At 36.0% G+C, this 18,722-nt stretch overlaps 6 protein-coding genes across 10 annotated transcripts; 1 reads left to right on the plus strand and 5 right to left on the minus strand.

The window, feature by feature from the left end:
- Positions 1 to 1,189: 1,189 nt before the first annotated feature.
- On the plus strand, positions 1,190 to 3,679 carry LOC106387937 (AT-hook motif nuclear-localized protein 4). 5 transcript variants are annotated; one of them, XM_013827877.3, is made up of 6 exons: positions 1,190 to 1,390; positions 1,609 to 2,116; positions 2,327 to 2,400; positions 2,550 to 2,684; positions 2,772 to 2,933; positions 3,010 to 3,679. In XM_013827877.3, the coding sequence occupies exons 2-6, from the start codon at positions 1,618 to 1,620 to the stop codon at positions 3,412 to 3,414; spliced, it is 1,275 nt and encodes a 424-aa protein (XP_013683331.1). In that variant the 5' UTR covers positions 1,190 to 1,390; positions 1,609 to 1,617; the 3' UTR covers positions 3,415 to 3,679. The 5 variants fall into 5 exon arrangements, with proteins under 5 accessions (XP_013683331.1, XP_013683333.1, XP_013683332.1 ...); XM_013827879.3 differs by having other exon boundaries at positions 1,197 to 1,349; XM_013827878.3 differs by having other exon boundaries at positions 1,219 to 1,349; positions 1,536 to 2,116.
- A 2,036-nt stretch (positions 3,680 to 5,715) lies between these two features.
- Positions 5,716 to 6,803, minus strand: LOC111203925. The gene has a single exon (XM_022698074.2). The coding sequence runs from the start codon at positions 6,580 to 6,582 to the stop codon at positions 5,920 to 5,922; it is 663 nt and encodes a 220-aa protein (XP_022553795.1). The 5' UTR covers positions 6,583 to 6,803; the 3' UTR covers positions 5,716 to 5,919.
- Positions 6,804 to 8,117: 1,314 nt separating this feature from the next.
- On the minus strand, positions 8,118 to 9,956 carry LOC106387935 (hypersensitive-induced response protein 4). Its single transcript, XM_013827875.3, has 5 exons — positions 9,591 to 9,956; positions 9,384 to 9,504; positions 9,208 to 9,299; positions 8,916 to 9,012; positions 8,118 to 8,740 (listed from the first exon to the last, which is right to left on the minus strand). The coding sequence occupies exons 1-5, from the start codon at positions 9,783 to 9,785 to the stop codon at positions 8,367 to 8,369; spliced, it is 879 nt and encodes a 292-aa protein (XP_013683329.1). The 5' UTR covers positions 9,786 to 9,956; the 3' UTR covers positions 8,118 to 8,366.
- Positions 9,957 to 10,423: 467 nt separating this feature from the next.
- LOC106387934 (40S ribosomal protein S20-1) lies at positions 10,424 to 11,640 on the minus strand. The gene is made up of 4 exons (XM_013827874.3): positions 11,528 to 11,640; positions 11,215 to 11,364; positions 10,921 to 11,034; positions 10,424 to 10,726 (listed from the first exon to the last, which is right to left on the minus strand). The coding sequence occupies exons 2-4, from the start codon at positions 11,327 to 11,329 to the stop codon at positions 10,584 to 10,586; spliced, it is 372 nt and encodes a 123-aa protein (XP_013683328.1). The 5' UTR covers positions 11,330 to 11,364; positions 11,528 to 11,640; the 3' UTR covers positions 10,424 to 10,583.
- A 1,007-nt stretch (positions 11,641 to 12,647) lies between these two features.
- On the minus strand, positions 12,648 to 13,804 carry LOC106387933 (protein LPA2). The gene is made up of 3 exons (XM_048752384.1): positions 13,359 to 13,804; positions 12,856 to 13,001; positions 12,648 to 12,811 (listed from the first exon to the last, which is right to left on the minus strand). Exons 1-2 carry the CDS (start codon positions 13,744 to 13,746, stop codon positions 12,856 to 12,858), a joined length of 534 nt encoding a protein of 177 aa, XP_048608341.1. The 5' UTR covers positions 13,747 to 13,804; the 3' UTR covers positions 12,648 to 12,811.
- A 740-nt stretch (positions 13,805 to 14,544) lies between these two features.
- Positions 14,545 to 18,462, minus strand: LOC106387932 (mitochondrial intermediate peptidase, mitochondrial). Its single transcript, XM_013827872.3, has 17 exons — positions 18,192 to 18,462; positions 18,036 to 18,117; positions 17,918 to 17,970; positions 17,779 to 17,833; positions 17,451 to 17,589; positions 17,314 to 17,368; positions 17,009 to 17,231; positions 16,821 to 16,916; positions 16,628 to 16,747; positions 16,420 to 16,545; positions 16,186 to 16,341; positions 15,994 to 16,110; positions 15,792 to 15,917; positions 15,636 to 15,703; positions 15,425 to 15,560; positions 15,057 to 15,222; positions 14,545 to 14,964 (listed from the first exon to the last, which is right to left on the minus strand). The coding sequence occupies exons 1-17, from the start codon at positions 18,344 to 18,346 to the stop codon at positions 14,726 to 14,728; spliced, it is 2,112 nt and encodes a 703-aa protein (XP_013683326.1). The 5' UTR covers positions 18,347 to 18,462; the 3' UTR covers positions 14,545 to 14,725.
- Positions 18,463 to 18,722: the final 260 nt, after the last annotated feature.

Consider the following 18,722-nt stretch of genomic DNA (forward strand, 5'->3'; position numbering starts at 1 on the left):
AAGAGATTGATTTGTCTCTATAGACCCAATTGCAAATCCAGAAGTATAGATGACATTGAGTTAGCTGATTCAAGAGGTTTTATAGCCTCGGCCAGAAGCTTGGACTATCAAGCAGAGTATGTATGAGCACCGAAAGAGACAGGGAGGTAGTGAAGAGATATATGTTCTCTTTGATTCCCAAACTATAATTAACTTGATAATACAAAGGTGAAGAGAACACTGAGTTTTCTAATATTCTAGCTATATGAAATATGTTTGATTATATTTAGATTTGCAAATCAAGTGGCAGATCTGATAACTAAACGTTTTTCTCTACACGAACTTGAATTCTTTTTGTCTCAGATTAATAAGTTTGATGAAAAAAAAAAAACTTTTCAAATTCATTTTAACCATTTGTCAAAGTATGTGCTTGATTTCTGTACCCTAAAAGCTGAAATGCATCATTATATTTTGGAACCATACCACGCAGGACAGGAGTCACATTGACTCACGTACCACACCTAATGGCAAGGACAAGAGCTGCAAGAACAGAGATATCGTAGCTGACAATTGGATTGGTTATAGTCAAAGTGGGTAGACTGGAAAAAGAAATTATCCCTCCGTTTCACAATATATATATGATGTTTTAACTCATTATATATATATTAAAAAATCTATTTAAAAAAAAAAAAATTTTACAGATATAATTTAAAAATTATTTAACCAATTAAAAAAATAACTGCAAAATCTAATTAGTTACACAATTTTCAATAAAATTAAAAATAATATAAATATATCAAAACTTTATCTATTTTGAAACAACAAACATTTTCTAAAACATCAACTATTATGAAACAGAATGAGCACATATTATAAAATGGCATATGACTCGAAACCAAGAAAAGACTCAAATCTTTTTCTTTCTCTATTTTAATACTATTCAAATCTCAAAAACCAAGTCCAACTGTATATAATTAAAAATTGCCCCCCTACTCATTATATTAAATTAATTTAGCTTTAGCTGTATCCCAAATTCCAAGACTGTTAAAGAGTGGCGTGTAACTCTTTTTGAAAATTTTCTAATTAACCCCATTATTACAATTGTTTTTGAATTTACACTTTTCTTTTCTTTTCTTTTCTTGTCTCTCTCTCTCTCTCTCATTTTTTCTCCCATTTTTAATTTATAATATCAAAATGTAATAATGTAATAAAATATCCGCTCATCTTATTTATTTATTTTTATTATTTATCTTCCCATTTTCTTTCTCAAAACCCTAATTTCTCACATCTGTAAAAGAAATTTCTCCATAAACTTAACCCACCCCATAGAAAAAAGGAGACAAAAAAAAATACCAATTTCATTTGTGCAGGTAATTAAGAATGTTTTAGAAGAAATTCAAGTGAAATTAAGGTTCTGCCATGGAAGCTCTGATCTTCCTCTTCACTTAATTTGAACTTCCATCTTTTGCTTTTGTTTTCTTTTTGCTCTTGTGAATCTTACGTTCTCTGGATCTCTTTTTCTATTGTCTGTACTTTAAAAGTCTTTTTTGTCTCAGAAGCTCGTACCTGTCGTGGTCAGCAAGATTCAAGTGTCTTACTTCTTCTCCTTTTATCTCTCCCTCCTTACAGAATCTTCAGATGGAGGAGAGAGGAGGAACCAGCAACATCATAACCAGTTTTGGTCTGAAACAACACGTAGCTCCTCCTCCTCCTAGTGGTGGTGGTGTCTACCAAATGGACCCACCACGGTCCGGAAACCCTAACCCTTTTCCGGCGGGACTACCCAACACCACCGCCGCCGCATCTGCATCCGCCGTGGCGGCTAAAGCTACTGAGAATGCTGCTCCTCCTTTCAGCTTAACAATGCCGGTGGAGAATTCTTCTGCTGAGCTGGCGAAGAAGAAGAGAGGGAGACCGAGAAAGTATAACCCCGACGGCTCACTGGCCGTGACTCTTTCTCCGATGCCACTCTCCTCCTCCGTTCCTTTGTCGACGGGGTTTGCTTCTCAGAAACGAGGAAGAGGGCGTGGGAGAGGAAGAGGACGAGGTCGAGGACGCGTGGAGCAGCCTCCCAACAACAACAACAACAGTTGGGTCAAGAATCCTCAAATGTTCGAATTCCAAAACAGTTCTCCTGGTAATATCTATATATCTCATTTCTATTCTGTTAAATGAATCTTTGTAGTACACTTTAGAATCAATACGCTGCGTTTAATGGATCTTATGCCTTCACTGTGATTAAGATGTAGTAGTAGTAGTAGAACTTAATCTAGTTGCTTAAGGGTTTTAACTGTTTGGTTAGATTTCGAATTCATACCTTAATTGTTATTCTTGATTTGTTTTGTAGTTGTAGGAACTGCAGCAGATGTTGTTACTAGTGCAAGTTTTACGCCTTATGTGCTCACAGTAAATGCCGGCGAGGTATGTATTATGATTTTTTACTGAATGTTTGTTAGGAAAAATATAAATTTTCCGACCTTAATATGAAAATATTATCACTGTGATGTTGATTCACTAAGATTTGTGAATCTTTTTTTTATTTTATTCTGGTTACAATGGGTTGATACTAGGATGTGACGATGAAGATAATGACTTTTTCTCAACAAGAAGGCTCTCGTGCTATCTGCATTCTTTCCGCAAACGGTCCCATTTCAAATGTTACACTTCGTCAATCTACCACTTCTGGTGGTACTCTCACTTATGAGGTCTGCTCTCTCTTTTTCTCTCTTTTAGATTCATTTTAAATATTTTTTCTTTTTTAAACTAAATTATAACAATTTGTGTTGGATCAGGGACATTTTGAGATTCTTTCTTTGACGGGTTCGTTTATACCAAGCGAGAGTGGAGGAACCCGAAGCAGAGCTGGAGGGATGAGTGTGTCTCTCGCTGGACCTGATGGTCGTGTCTTTGGTGGTGGTCTCGCTGGTCTCTTTATAGCCGCTGGTCCTGTTCAGGTAAACTTATAGAACATGAGGGACTCTTGATCCTTCTAATGGACTATATTTTTAAAGCATTTTCTGTTTATTTCAGGTAATGGTAGGGACTTTTGTTGCGGGGGGTCAAGAGGAATCGCAGCAACAGCAGCAGATGAAGAAACAAAGAGGAGAAAGGCTCGGGATTCCGACTACAACACAAGCTTCTAACATCTCATTCGGTGGTGGCTCGGCGGAAGATCCAAAGGCTAGATACAACGGGCTCAACAAGCCTGTTGTTATTCAGCCACCACCCGTGTCCGCACCACCTATGTCGTTTTCGCATGAGCCGAGCACTAACGCAGCCCAAGGGTACTACAGAAACAACACGGCTGACCATATAAGGGATCTCTTCTCTTCTCTCCCAGGAGAGGATGACGAAGAAGATGAGGAGAACTTAGAAGGTGAAGATGGTGAAGAGTTTGGAGTCCATACTGAATCTGACACCGAGGTTCCAAGTTGATGGTTATTGAGTGAGTGAATCCGAACAACATCGATCGTGATCTTGAGGTCTTTAGAGTCTAATGGGTTTTTATTTTTCTTGAAGATTTTAGTTGTCTTATTTAAACAGAGATATCTCTCACTAAAGAGTTAGGGTTTATTAGAGGATATGTAATATCTTTAGGGTTCTTTTGACTTGGTTACCCCAAGTGGTGGTTGTAGAATTGCGAAACTTATGTGTGCTCTCTGTCATTCAGTTCACTCTTTAATGACTTTCATTTTGACAATCAGGTGACTTTTATTAGTTTGTCTTAAAGAATCATGTCTGCATTATAACTAACTGATTTATAAACATGTATTTTTCTCATTTGAGTTTATAATTTGGGTGAACAAAATAAAGTTTATAGTTTGGTGAACGAGCAAAATTCGAGACTCAAGGCACTAAAGAACCCATTAATGTAAAGAGTGGATAGGCGATTAGTTCAGCCGAACCGAACTAATAACTGAAATGATTTTGAAATGTTGTTTGTCAGTTAGCCTTAATAACCGAACCAGAATCAAAACCAAAAATCTCTTTTGCTAAAATATGCATGTATACTCTAGACTTGTGATCTATATATCCAAAATAAGTTAAGAGGTGCACTCATATTTGTTTTGCTAAACAAGTGAATAAATATATTTTGTATGTTGCTTTACCAAAAGTTGATTAAGCTCAAATATGTATAGTTTAGACAATGATGAGTCGGATTAATTTACAGAAGTATCAATTTTCAAGTAAACAATTGTAAAGTTGGATACTGTCTTTAGTTGTCAAGCGTTTTAATATGATCTGTATAAATCAATCTGGTCTAGGAAATCATATCTTATTTTTCGGATTGATTCATCTGTTAACTTTGCTTCTTTTTTATTGACATTTGATGAAGTAGAAAGATGCTTTTTCCCTTCTCTATCTAACAAACCTTAATATAAATTGCAGTTTCCGCCAACCAAACTAAACTACATCAGTCCAAATTTATTGCGACTCATAGATAATGCTTTTTTTTTATTTTTCTAATCCATTTTTTTTGTTGTATGTATGAGCCTAAGCATAGTCTGATTTTATTTTATTGGATAACACTATGGCTGCACTTTGTTCACTCAAATCCTTTTTGAATCGGATCAGGAAATATATGATATGCTTTCTGCCTTGATTCTATGTGTTGGCATCAACGTCATTTTGCCTTTCTCCTTTAAAACTTTGTTCTATAGCAAAATATTTCTTTACACAATTTCAAATTTAAACCCGATAGTTTACCCCAAAAAAACTGATATGCTTTAATCTAGTTTCGATAGATAAAAATTTAATTAATTTGAATTTCTTACATCAAACACGTATATTATTGTTGATTTGGTTCAACTAAGCAACCTTCATGAATTTGTCAACTTGATAATAGCCCTTTTCATATCTTTTATTCGGGCTGTGAATAACTATTTGGTACTCAGCATGTATCTACTATTTGCTCCATACTCGGTTTGAAAAAGTAAGCATCTGCTATTGTTAAATCAGATAACAAATATTTACAAGTACAAATCAAACATTAACTCTCATTATTTTTGTAATTACTTAATCCGTTTACTTAGTACTTATTATGATATAAATAAATATACTTAATATTTAAATAGATGTTGCGAACATTTATGTCTTTATAAACAAAACTCTAAATGTTGACATTTGTGTTTCCATAAACAAAACTCAACAGAAATTTGTAATTAAAATTGAAATTACATTGAATTTTTATTAAAATATTAAAGTCTAATAAACTATTTTCAACCTGAAATCTATTTTATTACAAGAAAATTAGTTTTAAGCATTTTGAATTCAAATAATTAAGTATTTTCTACTTGAATAATAAAATCGGCCAAGTAGCGGAACAAGTAACTTGAAAAAAATCAAAATTTAGACAAATACTTGATATATAAATTACTCATTTTAAATGGATCAAATGTAAATAACAAGTTTAACTATTTGAACAAGCCAAATATCTAATATCCTAAAATTAGCGGGTCCTTGCCTTGTGTCCAACTCTATCATTAATATCATAATCCATAGCAAGTTTTTAGCTTTGCATGTAGTGGGGATTGTAACTTTCTTTTAATTTTGTTACATCGCAAATTTTTAATATTAACAATCATAAATTATAACTTGAAATTTCTTCAATTTAAAACCTTTTTGTGAAAAAAATATTAAAAATATATTATTGTTTTACATATTTTTATTAGTTAACAATGAGACATTATTATTTTTAAATTTAATTATTGGTTTTAAATTATTGAAACATGTTACTTACAAAAAAATACACATAAATTTTAAATTTTGAAATATCAGGAGTATGATGTGGTTTGGATACAGAATTTAGCTAGTTTGAGTTTTTTTAAAAGAAGAGAATTACAGTTATGAATTCACTTAGTCACTCTAATTTTTTGACTTGTTGCTTCCCATTCATAGGTTTTTTATAGAGCATTTGGTAATTACAAAACAAAACTCTGATTAGTATAAGAGATAATCTCTGTTGGTGTTCTCTGATTTCCATTGAGTATTAACTTTACGAATAAATTCTTCAACTCGTCTTCGAAGCACACACTCCACTTCCAAGCTCTCATTCTCTACTTCCAAGCTCTGTTTCTTCCTCATTCTCCCTCTTTTGTCCTTCTCTGAACAGTCTGAACCGGTTTTCAACCCAGAAGATATTAAATTCAAACCGGATTTGGAAGTCAACGATTGATCAGAACCGGCAGGTTTGGAGGAGAGAAGAACCGACTTAGATATCACTCCCGGTTCTTGTAAACCGGTATTTAGCGGGAGAGTAGACTCAGAGATCAGCTCGGATTTCTCAAAACCGGGTTTAGAAGAGAGAACCGATTCTGATACTAACACGGGTTTGGAAGAAAGAACTGATTCAGGTATCGACACGGGTTTCTTTAAACCGGGCTTTGAATTGAGAGTCGTCGACTCATATAACAACATGGATTTGGAAGAGAGAACCGATTCAGGTATGAACATGGGTTCCTTCGAACCGGAATTTGATTTATCTTCCGAACCGGGTTTAGAATTTCCCAAGAGGATTAAGATGATGATCAAGTTACAGAAGAGGAACATGAATAAAGAATTAGAAGTGGTTTTGTTGACGAACTCCAAGGTAGAATCTATCATCTTTGCAGTGAGAGAGAGAGAGAGTGGAGAGAGGAGAGAGAGAAAAGAAGAAGAAAAGTTGTTGTTTGTGCGAAAGAGATGGCTTTGAGAGACATTTAAATAGAAGACGATACTTCTTAGACAAGTAGAAGTTGACAACGACTGCTGAATAAAGTAGTTGAAACTTTAGTTGCATAAATGACTAATTTAAACAAGTGAACTATTACCAAAGAAGAAACTCCTTGCCAGCTAAGTTGATAACTAAGAGAATGATCTCTGGGGTTCTTAGGGTGAGATTCTTATCGGAATATAAAAATCCGTCTATTAACTTTTAACTAAAAAAGCTAAAAAACAGTTCTTAAATAAGAGTTTTAAGAGCCGGTTCTTAACTTTTTTTAGTTAAAAGTTAAGAGACAGATTCTTATATTCTGGTAAGAACCCCACTCTAAGAACCCCCAATAATCATGCTCTAAGAGCAACTCCATCTAGAGCAACTTCATCGGTTGAAATCTATTTTGAAGTTCTTAACAGTTTAATCTAAATATTTCTAATATAGCTAAATTAAACAATAAAACTTTAATAAACTTAACCAATAACTAAAAGACAAGTGGCTGTGAAGGGTTAATACCGGTTCTTAAATCATCTATTTTAGAACCTGTTTTTTCCTTCTCTCTTCTTTTTCTTAATTTTTTCATTATTTTAAAGAGTAAAGAACCCCTCTTCAATTCTGCGATGGACATGGTCTAATACTCTCTCTGTTTCATTATAAATGTCGTTTTAGGTTTCGACACACGGATTAAAGAAACAATTAATTTTGTACATTTCCTATAAAAAACACTATTATCTATACACCTAACCATATTTTAACCAACAGAAAAATAAATTTTGCATAAAATTAATAAATTTTGCATTGAAAATCGATAACAACATTTATTTTGTAATAAAACTATACGTAAAGGAGCGAGTAAGTCTTCCTAAGCCCCAAGTCTTTTAAGACACATGGGTCTTTGTTAACTCAAGTCAAATCAATACTCGTGCTACGTTTGTCAATAATGAAACTTGGACACCCAAACCTTTCGAGAAGGACAGAGGGTTTCTATATTAAAAACATGATTGTGTGGATCATATTCCTTTACGTGGAAGTCTCCTTGGTGCTTCCCATCAGTGATTAACCCAGTTTTCTGATTGACTTTGTTGTATATCTTCTTAAACTCGATCCAACTTCTCATGGATTGTTATTTAATTCAATCTTCAACAAACGTTACATCCCTCCCTTCCACTAAAGTTTGAATTTGGAAATTTGGAACAATGGGTTATTGTTCTTTCCATGGTGGTTGTTGTTATAATTGTCTCCATTATTAGCCATATGATAAAACCTGCATAAGAATGTTAGTCGTAAAAACCTCACTACTTAAATGTTTCACCCAATTGACTTCAATCATCTAATGTTCTCACACATTTTTGTCCTTTTTTCTTGTAGATCACTATAGGTATCCAAAGAAAGAAACCCTAGTCCTAAACCGAGTATAGATCTATTCTTCAAAGAACAAATTGTATTCACAGTTTATAAGCTCTCTTTATGCATCACCGTTTTTAAGAAATCAGAATATTACAATAAGAGCTCAAAGTACTTTGGGTTATTATTTATATCACTAATACAACTATCACCAATAAAACCATAAACAATAAAAGGAAGCAACATCCAAATAAACTCAACACACACCCAAGTGCTAAAATGTAATTTAAACCATAATAAAAATAGCAAAACCAGCAAACCCAACTCACAATCCCAAGTGAATCTCTCTTTAGACTCCGTCGCTGACACGAGCACTGGACGCCTCCATCAAACCGTTACGAATCTGGTCGCTGATATCCCTCACGTGTCCCGGACCGTGAGGCAGAAACACGGTTGTGTTCTTAGACGAGCTTCCAAGGTCTCTCATGGTGTCAAAGTACTGTGTGATCATGATCAAGTCCATGATATCTTTGGACGAAGTGCCTTCTACTTTGCTAGAGAAGTTCATTATGTTCTCCCTCAACCCGTCTGTGATTGCTTGCCTCTGTCTAGCAACACCCACACCGCCTAAGTACTTGGCTTCCGCCTCTGCTTCGGCTCTTTTCACTTGGAGAATCTTCTCAGCTTCTCCTTTGTAAACACTAGCGAGCTGTAGCCTTTGTGCTGCATTAAAATAATTTGGTTTTGAGACACAAATGAGAAATAGAACCATCACCATTAAAAGTGTAAAATTTAACATAAAAATATAAAACATTATATGCTTCAATTTGTAAGAATCTTATAACCATGAAGAGCATGAGACACTAATAATTCCCCAGTAATAGATCACGAAGTTTACCTGCATTGATTTCGTTCATGGCCTTACGTACAGAAGGATCAGGGATGATGTCAACCATAAGGATGTGCTCAATGCTGTATCCATAAGCCCCCATCACCTGAAGAAACAATTACAATCATGATCCATAAACATAACAGAACTTGCCATTACTAGTTCCTGAAAGCACACTAATTACATAGCCTGCGATAATATTATAAGTTCTCATTGCAATCCAAAACACATCTACACATGATAACAGTTAACAAGAATCGGTACTCTAAAGAAGACGAGAAGCATGTTATTATATATATACCTTCTCGAGTTCTTCAAGAACAGACTTAGCTACTTCTCCCTTTTGTTCAAAAAGAGCGTCCAGCGTCATCATCGGAACCAAAGCTCTAACCACTATGATATGGAAACAAACATACAAACCAAGAATCAAATAAAGATCACAAAGAGTTTAAAAACAACATCAAGAGAGAAAGCTACCATCAAAAACGTAAGCTTGGATCTGCTCTCTAGGGTTCTGAAGCTCGTAAAACGCATCATCAGCGTTAGTTTTCACCACACGATACTGAATCGAGCAAATCAGCTGCACAAACACATTATCCTGCAAAACCAAAACAGATTAACCTAATTCATTCCAAGATCTCCTTTGCGAGGATCGCAGTGGGGGAGGATATCGAAATTTCGAACCTTGGTTTTGGTCTCGATTTTGACCTCGAGAGAGTTGATCCTGGTGGAGAGGACTCCGGCGAGCCACTGACCCGCGAGAGGGTTGAAGAAGTGGCAACCAGGCTCGGCTATGTGCTCGAATCGACCCCAGCGTTCAACCACACCAACGCTCGCTTGATCTATGCAACCTCCGATGATGCAATTCGTATTCCCCATTTTGATCGATGAGAAGAAGAAGCAGCTCAGGTTTTCAACCTTTTAGACCGATTCTCGTGTGTTTATTATACGATTCGCTTTTTTTTATTTATTTATTTATTTATTATATCGTGTCCGTTCTTGCTACGGAGGATCTACGTTGTTTTGCGGCTGTTCGATCAAGCGGTTTAAGAAATAATGGACGGCTACGATCGCTGACCGGTTTATTAGCCATAATAATGTCCACGTCACCATTATTGAAGATATTTTGATGTCTGATTGATCCAATCCTAATGGGAAATCAAAAAAAGATTATTCAATCCTTTTTGATGAGTCGGCAAAAAAGACAAACTCCTTTTGACCATGAAATAGTAGTATAATTTTACTTTTCTATTGAGATGCGAGATTACGATATAAAAGCACCATTTTCCATCAATTTCTCATGTTGAGTTTCTAAGGATTATTATTTATAACAATAATAATAACTTTCTTTTTTGTAATCAACTTTTAATCTTCAGAAAATTGTTATATTAGACCTAGAAAAATTCAAGCTCCAAATCCATACCCTACGAATAACGGATTGCATTTCCCTAACCCTACGAATGAATTAAAGTTATACCTCATTTGTCTAAAATCTAAATAGTGTGGTACGGGCTCAATGCTTTAGCAAAACAAAACTAGAAAATTAAACGTTTTAACAATAACAAATTCAAAAGGATAACATATAGGAAAAAAAGTACCAAGTCTGAACCTTGTAAAACAAAAAAGAGAGAAGTCGATGGAATTCAAAGACAAGATTGTAAATTAAAGCGCATGAATCTAAGAATCAGCGATGGTGACCTCGACCTCAACACCAGGCTCAATGGTGATGGAAGTGATCTGCTTCACAACATCAGGAGAGCTGAAGAGATCGATCACACGCTTGTGTACACGGAGCTCAAACCTGTCCCACGTGTTGGTTCCTACAATTCACAAAACAAAAAAAACTTAGACAAACATGTAGGTTCTTCCTTTTACTATCTTAAGTTCTGCATTTCTAGTTGATAATAAACTCAAAGCAAAGTAGGTTCTGAATCACATAGACAATCTACCTAACATATACACAACAAGATGTGAAATTCCTCAAAAAAAAGAGAAGGGAGATTTGATTACTGACCTTCACCACAAGGAGCTTTCCTTGTGGTAATCTTGAGAACTTTAGTTGGCATCCTCACTGGTCCTTTCACTCTCAGTCTCTTGTCTTTAGCTCCACGGACCAAGTCAGTGCACACTAACCATCAAAAACACAACACATCCTTAAGTAAACGACCAGCCATTTCAGGTTTCAGTGTAATACTAAAGACTAAACCCAAGTTCCAGTACGCTATATATACATATTGCGGATAAACCCATTAAAAGATCTAAAGTAAAGAACCAAACTTGAAGGCTAAATCAAGAAAATGAATCTCACCCTTCTCAAGGTTTTTGACGTTCTTTGAGGAGAGAGTGATTCTGATCTTGTGAATCTGCTCTTGTGGCTCCTCAAATCCAGTCTTTCCTTGCTTCATTGGTGGTGGGTAAGCCATAGCTTTCTACTACCTTTCTTTTCAAGTTCCTTAAGCTAAACATCATACATCCAAAACAAAACAAGATTATTGTATATCAATTCGAAACCATAATATATATAGGAAACTAAGCTTAAGAAACCATTTCTAGAGAACAGTTCGAATTCAAAACGAGCATACAGAGATTAAGACTGTATAGATCCTTAAATGAGGTTTTACCAGAGAACAAAGAAGATAGGAGCCGCTGAGTTGATGAAGAAACTGGGCGACGAATTTTGTAGGAGACGGGTGATGTTAGCTTATAAAGTAAGAGACACGGAAGCTAAACTAGGTTTTTCTTTTGCTACATCTTAATGGGCTTTTAGATTTTACCTGAGCCCATATTTAGTCCAGTGCATATTCTCTGTGGTTTTTGTTGGACAATAATGTTTGATTTAGATACTCAGTCCCTGTCATAAATTATATTAGTATTTAATTAGATACATTTCTATAAAAAAGTAAAAATCTGTATCAATATTTGTTAAAGATTAAAACAAAATTTTTAATTTTAACTTTTAGAAGAGTTATCACGAATTTTAACTTTTAAATAATCAATTGAAATGTTAATATAATTTGTATTTATATTTTAAAATATCTGATTTAAGTTTGCATATATCATTTGTTTCAGTGTGTGAGATCAGCATGCTCTGGGTGGTAGGACAAACATTATTGCAGTCTTTAGTTTGGTCATTAAGAGGAGGGAGTCCACAAAAACACTAGAATCGAGGGAAAAAATCTCTAACTAAGAGACATTTTGATTTGGTCCCTGTACTGTTCGCGGACCCCACTGAAATGTGATGGCCCGCGATTGGTTCGTTTTTAATTTTTTTTTTTTTTAAATCGGATAAAAAAAATTTTAAGGACCAATTATTAACGACTCGCGGATAATGTTGGCCTTAGGGGCAGGTGGTTGCAAAAATGTTGAGGGGATGCGCTTCATTTTACAATAGGTTGATTTTTAGTGTATCCAAAATGGTTTAGTCAACGTAATATGATGATTAAAATGAACAACTTTTGAAAACTAAATGTTAAAATGATAAATAAAATTCAATGTTTTTAGCTTTGCTAAGTTGAGAGTTTTCTCTAAGACCGGATCTGTTTGTAAAACGACTGGGCAAGCCTCTGGGTGTTTAGCCCGTTTTCACAGTTTCTTCTGATATCAGTTAACGTAACTATACGATATTCAGGTTCTATTATCGTATCAGTTAACGTAACTATACGATGATAGATGATAAACAGGTTCTATGTTTATGGCACAAGACATTACAGAGCTCGACTCTGATTTTTGTTTAGGATAAAATGATAATAGAACCTGAATATATCTTCCAACATATTTTTATTTTTACATAACCATCTCTTGCATGCATATACAAGGACAAAGATCAGATCAATACACAAACTCTTCTGACTAGAGTATATCCACTCCACTTGCAAACACACTTACCCTAAACCATTAAACACCAACCTCTCACAATCACAGGCTACCACAAAATATCCATAGGTACAAATCACTTTTGATCCTTGAGTTTCTCATTTTGTAAGTACTTAAGAACTCCATATGCAGTTGTTCCAGCCACAAATAATCCAACCGAAGGAGTAAACACCGGATACACATACTTCACAAACAACTTATCCAACTCTTCTGGAAGGAAGCCTGCAGAAACGTGATATAAAAACAAAGAACGCCAAGAGATGTTATAAAACGATTTAAAACTTATATAAATTGAAAACAAAATACTAATCAATTATTATGATTTAGATATTTCGTAAATATTTATACTCATGTATAAGCCACTGAAGAATCACATAGTTACAACTATATTTACAGGGAAACACAACACCATCTCATAGAGTGATAAGACAAAAAACTAAGACAAACAAACATAAGCTTGTCGAATTCAGACCAAACTTCACTCTTATATGATTTTACCCCTAATGATTTGATTGTTCTTGCCTAACATTTCTATACCAATCTAACCAAAACAAGACTGATGCATTCTTCAAGAGGTACCTGAAGCAGCAAGAAGAAGCCCTTGGACGAGGATAACGCCACCAAGGCCAAGCCAAGCAAGAAGAAAAGCATTCTCGTTCCGTCTCAGCTCCTCCGCCTTGGCCGCACCTTCTTCGCTGATGAACACCGGTTTCTCCACGGGAGAGCGCCTGATCACCTCTTTCTTCCCTTTCCCTTTCTTAGCCGGAGAAGATGAAGGAGCCGGCGACCCGAATCCAACCCCGGAGGAGCTCGGTTTCCTGGGTTGTGACGGATCCTCTGTCGTCTCGGTTTCGATTTGTGAATTCTGACATTTGATTGAGAATCTAGGGTTTATGCTCGTGACGAGATGGTGAAGATGATAGGGTCTCGCGGAGAAGGAACACGAAGTGTGGATTTGTAGCGCCATTTTCTTTTGTCAGTTGATTTGTTTTGTGGTCGGATAGTTGAGGAGGAGGATATTGTTTTTCAGCCTAACTCCAACACGGCGTCGTGTTGTCATAAACCAGTTCAAAGTCACAATGCGCGCCGTTTCTTCAAGACTACATTTCGTTTTCGTTTCACGAGGAAACACTACACGTCATTTGAGGCTTTGCATAAATGTGTGATGGTGGTTCAGTTCAGTTCTTCGGATTTTACTCGATTTTGAATAGGCCTCTCCGGTCTGTTCTTTTTTTAGTTTCTACTGGATGTTGAACATGCTAGGATTTTTCTGGTGTGACTTCGTAGGCCATCTTCGAGTTTTATATATTCTGATCAGGTTTGGTTAATAATATTTCATATTTAAGTATATTTTATAACTCTATGTAAGATTCATTTTCAGTCACCTAACAATACTCCATTCATATTCTATTCATGTATTTTTTTTATGAGTTAGAACAAAATAACTATAAAAATTGAATGTTCGAAATACTTATTTAGGTTTTGAATATTTATTTCTGATGTACTAATTTGGATTTTTGGGTCTTAAGAAATTTGTTTGTTGTTTTTTAGTTTTTTGGGTATGGTTAGGTACTTAGGTTCAAGTTCCGATAATATCCAACATCCGAAATACAGACGTACATGATCGTTCAAATATTTTAGAGCTCAAATCAATATCAAGTATTAATTCATTTTTTTTTTTGTGTTTTATTTTGGTTCGATTCTCAATTTCACTTATATATGCCGAGTATTGAATTGGTAAACTCAAAAGGAAACAAATAATCAATAAAACAAAACCCAAAAGGTATAGCATTTCCAAACCAAATAAAAAATTCTCTTGGTTCAGGTTTTGTTCGTTTGGTTCGGACCGATTTAGCCGAATTGAATTTTACTAGAAACACACTCGTTATGAGCTGAAGTCAAAAAGTTCTTTTGTTTTGTTACAAAACATACTTTTCCACCTTCTATCACAGTGTCAGCTCATTTAAAAGGCATGTGGTTGCAGGGACTATGCCTTCACCATGAACACTAATGATCTCTTTCCCCGCAAGATCCTTGAGAAGCTCCCCTGGATCTTTAGCTCCTCCATGTTTGAAGAACTTCTCTCTCAGCAGCGTCCCCGTGCTCAACGAAAGCGGATCCTCTTCGCATACTGATTGCCATATGGTCGACGCAAAGCACTTGGCGTATATGTAACTATAGTACCCTGCACACATAGGACACAAACGTTACAGGAAATAGAAAAGAACACTTGGAATGATGCATTTTATTTTATGTTAGAGAGAGAGAGAGAGAGACCTGCTCCGTAGTTCAGTAAGTGACTGAATCGTATATGCCAATGTGTTCCTTCTACATGGTTCCAGCTAGTGTGTTCCCGTTTCAGTTCAGCCACGAGTTTACTCACGTCTCTTGGTGTCGCTGGTTGTTCTCCGAATAGCATTTGGTCGATCAACGCATAAAACACCTACCAGAAAAATCAAAATTGATGTTGATACTAAGCGAAACGGTTTTTCTAGAAAGATTTTACAAAAAATCAGTCTAGGAGTTAAAAAATCGGTCTATGCACCCACCTAATCAATAATCCTATATAAAGCATCTAATTACTGCCTAACGATTTCTTGAACATTGATATACATATTTGAGAGTTGAACCGAATATAATCAGACCTGGCGTTGCATTTCGGTTGCTGCAAACATGTTCCTGGCACCTTGTAATGACTTCACCAACTTCTCGGGGATAGTCTCACCGGTTGAGTGATGCCGAGCAAACCTCTTCAGGAGGCGATAGTCCCATGCGTAGTACCTGAGGTAAGACATTCATTAGAAGGTTTTTTTGACAACACAAGAGAATTATATAGTTGAGAGTTATTATACTCACTCAAATAAATTTGAAGGCATTTCTGCCAAGTCAAGAGCCACCCGAGTACCGGAAAAGTGTTGGTAATCCTGCAAAACATCCAGAACATGCAGAGAGCAAATCAGGAAAGAAAGATCGTAATTAGCTTTCTTGTACTGATGAGTTTTTGTGCAGCACCGTTCGTGAGAGCAGAGAATGCAGAGCATGTCCGAACTCGTGGAACAAAACTTCAACTTCAGAGTGATTAAGCTTCACCACTGAAGAATCACTAGCTCGAGAAAAATTGCAAACCAGAGCCAAAACCTGCAATAGAATCAGATCAGCGCGCTAGAGTGTAAGAATATGGTTTAAAAAATGAAATTTGATCAAAGCTACATACAGGAAGTTGGTATTCTGTATCAGAGATCTTGCGTCCTCCTTTGATTGCGAAGCTAGCACAGCCAGGGTACTTGCCTTTTCTTGAATACAAGTCAAGGTATAGATACCCTAGATCACCCTGAAGTAGACAACAATTGACAAGATTTGTAACAAGATGTATGTAAGGATTGTCTTAGTTGTGTAAACAACATACCTCGTCTGGGTGATGAAGAGACATTTTAATCACATCTGGGTGCCAGGATTCGCCTGGAGCCAGAGGAACGGTATGGAATGTTGCACCGAATAATGATTCAACAAGCACTTTTAGGCCTTCAATACACTGAGGCAGAGGAAAATATGATGCTACAACCTGTAAAAGAGTATTCCACACAGCATGATAAGAGACTGCAGCACACTAGAGGGAAATCAAATAGGAGAAACAACTTACAGATGTGTCCACATCATTGACAGAGGATTTCATCATTGAAGTATAATAAGTTTCATCCCATGGCTCTAGTTCTGCTGATTTATCACCACATTTCTCTCTTTTAAAGTCTCTAATGGCAATAAACTCCTACGGGGAGATTGGAACATTATTATTAGAACCTTTAGTTTCCACAACAAGAGCATTTTGTGTGAAGGTCAGGTCAGCTTACTTGGTCCGCCTTTGGTTTGACTGTCCTGCTCAGTTCTTGTAGGAACGATGTCACAACCTTTGGCGATTTTGCTAAGTTTGGCTCCACCATGAAGTCAGCGTAAGAATTACACCCCATCATCTGACATCAACCACCAAAAACATAAAGTTAACAATAAGTAAAATATAGCCACAGATAAAAATAAGCAACTAACCTGGGCAAGCTCATGGCGTGAAGCAATAAGCTTCTCAAGAACACCGTGATTCGCCTGAGGAACAGAGTTCCCTTCAACATACACCATTTTCCTAACCTGGAAAAAATAAATAAAAAAAAAGTATTAAAAATGACATTTCCCTTTTTTTACCCACTTGTATTATTAGTTAAGGTTAAAGTAGTAGAAACCTCTTCGTCTGATGTCCATTGCAAAATGGAAGAAAGGGTTCGTTGATCAGTAGGTATCCGAAATCCCTTCTGTTTCGAAGCGTGAGCTGCTCTTTTAGACCCTCTTAGACCCCCTGAACTGAATCTGTAGACAGGGGTGAGAAGATGATGCAGGTGTCGAGGGATGCGTGACACTGGAAATATATCAACGTGTCCTGGATCATCAGCAATGTTTTCGCTGAACCTGAATATATAGATCATTAAGGATGTTAGTACTACTAACAGCACAAAGAATCGATAAATGTGTAATCATGGCGGGTACTCACTCGCTGCATAGCTGAAAAATGTTGGTTGTTAAGTTATTCACTTTTTCTAGCTTCTCTGCGAAAGGAATATAATAAATTACAAAAAAGACACATCATAAAAGGGTTAAAAAAATCACGGTAATGTAGATAACACAAACCAGGGTCAAGATGAATGCCACCCCGTTCAAAGTCCATACGGAGGTGATGAGCTGTCCTACTTGCTTCTTCTGTAAGCAGATTGGAATCTTGCTCTGCTTTTCTCACCGCAGCATACAGAGTGTGATTTGTGTTAAGTTGCTGTAAAATCAAAAGAAAAAGCCACATGAAAAAAGTAAAGCTATTTTTAAGAATAAAATTGCAGAGATTTTCAGACAGCCTACATACTCATGTCTTAACAAGAACAATGGTAAAAAAAAAAAAAAAGGAAAGTTCAGTCATGTCTTAATAAGAAGAATGGTCAATGAGCAAAATCATTGGTCACCTCACATGTAGATAGTCATTCATATCAATTGCTGCTTTATGAGCTGCCTCAACAAATTCCCTATAAGATGGGAGGAAAGTAAACCGTTTTAATCAATAGAACATAACCAAACCAAGCATTGAGAAATAGAGAGAATAAAAAGACCTGTCAGGATGGGTTTGTCTACAGAGTTCAGCAGAGTCAACAACACAGCAAACCTACAGAGATTCAGAAGACATCAATCACTACAAGAAACAAAAGAGCTTATAAACAAGAAACCTACCGTGTCTGAAATCTCATCCATGGCTTTAATAATCTCTGGGGAAGAAGGCATTCCTGATATGTAGCTCACTAACTCCCCAGACCTGAGAAGAAAGAAGATTTCTTCAATAACCAAAATAACATAACAACACTGTCTCTAGTGACATAAAAATCAAACCTTTCAATGGCATCAGCGACGAAACGTTGAAATCCTTTGGCTGTTTTAAGATGGTCGAAGCCGTAGAGACCCGTGGCTTCTCCACTGCTGAAGTGCCGGATCAACCATGAGTTCGAGTTGATATGCGGCCGGAATCGTGACGTCAGCTTCCACATTCTCTTGCTACTTTGTGTGCGGCTTGTGACGGAGGAGGAGGGACTTCAAGGTTTTGCCGTAGGGGACAGAAGCTCTGTGTTATTGTGAAATACGTGTTGTTTTATAGATATGAAAACGGCAGGGTGTTTAGAGTTCATACCACAATGAGAGAGACCCCCGGTTCGAGGAAGATATTTGGCCCCAGTTTTATTTGATAATTTTATATATTAAAACAGAAGTAACAACATTGATTCATGCGTAATTTTTTTAAAAAATGGATCTTATTCGTAAAAAGTCATGTTACATTTAATATATAATCTTATCATTTAAATTTTGGGCTTACCAAAATTTTTTATTAGGTATCAATAATTAGATTTAAACAATAGATGATTCATT

Source organism: Brassica napus, chromosome C3 (assembly GCF_020379485.1).
Source record: "Brassica napus cultivar Da-Ae chromosome C3, Da-Ae, whole genome shotgun sequence".
Lineage (NCBI taxonomy): Eukaryota > Viridiplantae > Streptophyta > Magnoliopsida > Brassicales > Brassicaceae > Brassica > Brassica napus.